Raw genomic sequence first — 1,750 nt, 5'->3', positions numbered from 1 at the left:
ATTAGATTCGTTCGCGCCCCTCACTAACAAACTGATAAACAATATTCTTTGGAAAATATACTCCGCCGGCCTTTTGTGCTGCTCGCGACCCTGGCTCGTATCAGCAGAGATAGCAAGCTACATACAATCGCATCTGTCCGAATCGGTCGGCAGTAGTGGGGGCTGCGCTGATCGGTCGAAAACTCGTCCGATCGTGAGGTTATACTTACATGGAACGGAGTTTAGAACAGATTCTTTGGGTTCCAGGAATAGGTTCTCTCAACCGGTTCTAAATCTCATTCTCGGTATGCTTGAACAGTGCGTTGACTGTTTCTTTTCGAGCAGCAAGAACTAAATAAAATACTTAAGGGGTTAAGCCACTCCTGAGTCGTCCGACAAAAACGCTCGTGTGGGCCCGGCCGTAGAGCGCACACGAGAAACGTCGTGTCGACCGTCGACTGGACCGCTGGAGAACGACTTTCGACTGACAAATGTCACGGCCGACGTAGAGGTATATTGTGAAACAGTTTGCTCTTCCCGCTATACGTGTGTGTGCGTGCGACCTTTGTGCGATGCGTGCGCAACCAAGTTCCTTTTTTTTCCTTGGGAGTCCTCTCTTCCGAGCGTGCGCCCTCTTGCGTTCCATATGTTCAAGCGAACACTTCATTATATACAGATCTCAGTTTATTTACGATTGTACTATAAGTTATAAGTTAAGTGTGATGCTGCAATAAATGGATGTGCACTCCATACCGCGTACTACTCCTGATCTTTTTATCCCACATTGGTTATGGGCCCAGGAGCGTAAAAGGTGGACGACTTAGCCTAAAATAAGCCACGCGATCAAGCATACACGTCCGGTGAGACTGATTATTTACTAAAGCAAAATTAAAGAAAAGAATTAGAGAAAACGCGAAACAATGGCTGATATCGATAAGCAATTAAGTTTACGAATCGCGAAGTTATCAGACAATAATTACCGAACGTGGAAGATAGAAATGAAATGGTATCTCAAGGGCAAGGGATTACTAGACCACGTGCTTAGGAAAGTTGAATTAGCGGAGTTGACTACAGATGAACAAAGGAGAACACATCAAATACAAGCTATTGGATTGCACATTGAACCTAACCAACAAGTTCACATTGAAGATTGCACAGATGCCCGTGACGCATGGATCGCCCTAGATCAAGTGCATCAGCCCAAATCTAGAGTAAGAATATTGCAGTTAAAGAAAAAACTTTACCAGTCTAGGATGAAGGAAGACGAATCAATGTCGTCATATGTATCCCGAGTTAAAATAGTTGTCAAAAATCTCAACGAAACAGGCTGTGAAGTACGAGACGATGACACAGCGTACACTTTACTAGTCGGATTGCCAAACGACTATGAAAACTTAAACATGTCTTTAGCTAACTTACCAGATGAACAGTTTACCTCGTTAGAGATAACAAAAATACTACTGACTGAGTGTGATAGGCGCAAATCCAGATGCACCGACAACAACGAAGACCACATGGAAGCATTGAATCCACGAAAGGGACCAAAATAGGCAACATATAAAGGTACATATCAAACACATAAACCAAAACCTCTATTTTGTTCGCATTGCAGGAAAACAGGTCATAATATACAGAATTGTTGGTTTAAAAACGAAACTAAAAGTCAGAACCACAATGGCCAGAGGAAAGAAAGCAACGAAGGATTTTTGGTATCACTTAACAATATAGACATGGAAGATACATGGATCCTTGATAGCGGATGTACGCACCA

General features: G+C 43.0%; 1 protein-coding gene across 1 annotated transcript; it reads left to right on the top strand.

Moving 5' to 3' along the window:
* Nucleotides 1–899: 899 nt before the first annotated feature.
* LOC107187094 lies at nucleotides 900–1,529 on the top strand. The gene has a single exon (XM_015575100.1). The coding sequence runs from the start codon at nucleotides 900–902 to the stop codon at nucleotides 1,527–1,529; it is 630 nt and encodes a 209-aa protein (XP_015430586.1).
* The last annotated feature ends 221 nt before the right edge of the window (nucleotides 1,530–1,750 follow it).

The sequence above is a fragment of the Dufourea novaeangliae genome, unplaced genomic scaffold (genome assembly GCF_001272555.1).
Source record: "Dufourea novaeangliae isolate 0120121106 unplaced genomic scaffold, ASM127255v1 scaffold97, whole genome shotgun sequence".
Classification (NCBI taxonomy): Eukaryota; Metazoa; Arthropoda; class Insecta; order Hymenoptera; family Halictidae; genus Dufourea; species Dufourea novaeangliae.
This window is presented reverse-complemented; position numbering and strand designations above follow the sequence as displayed.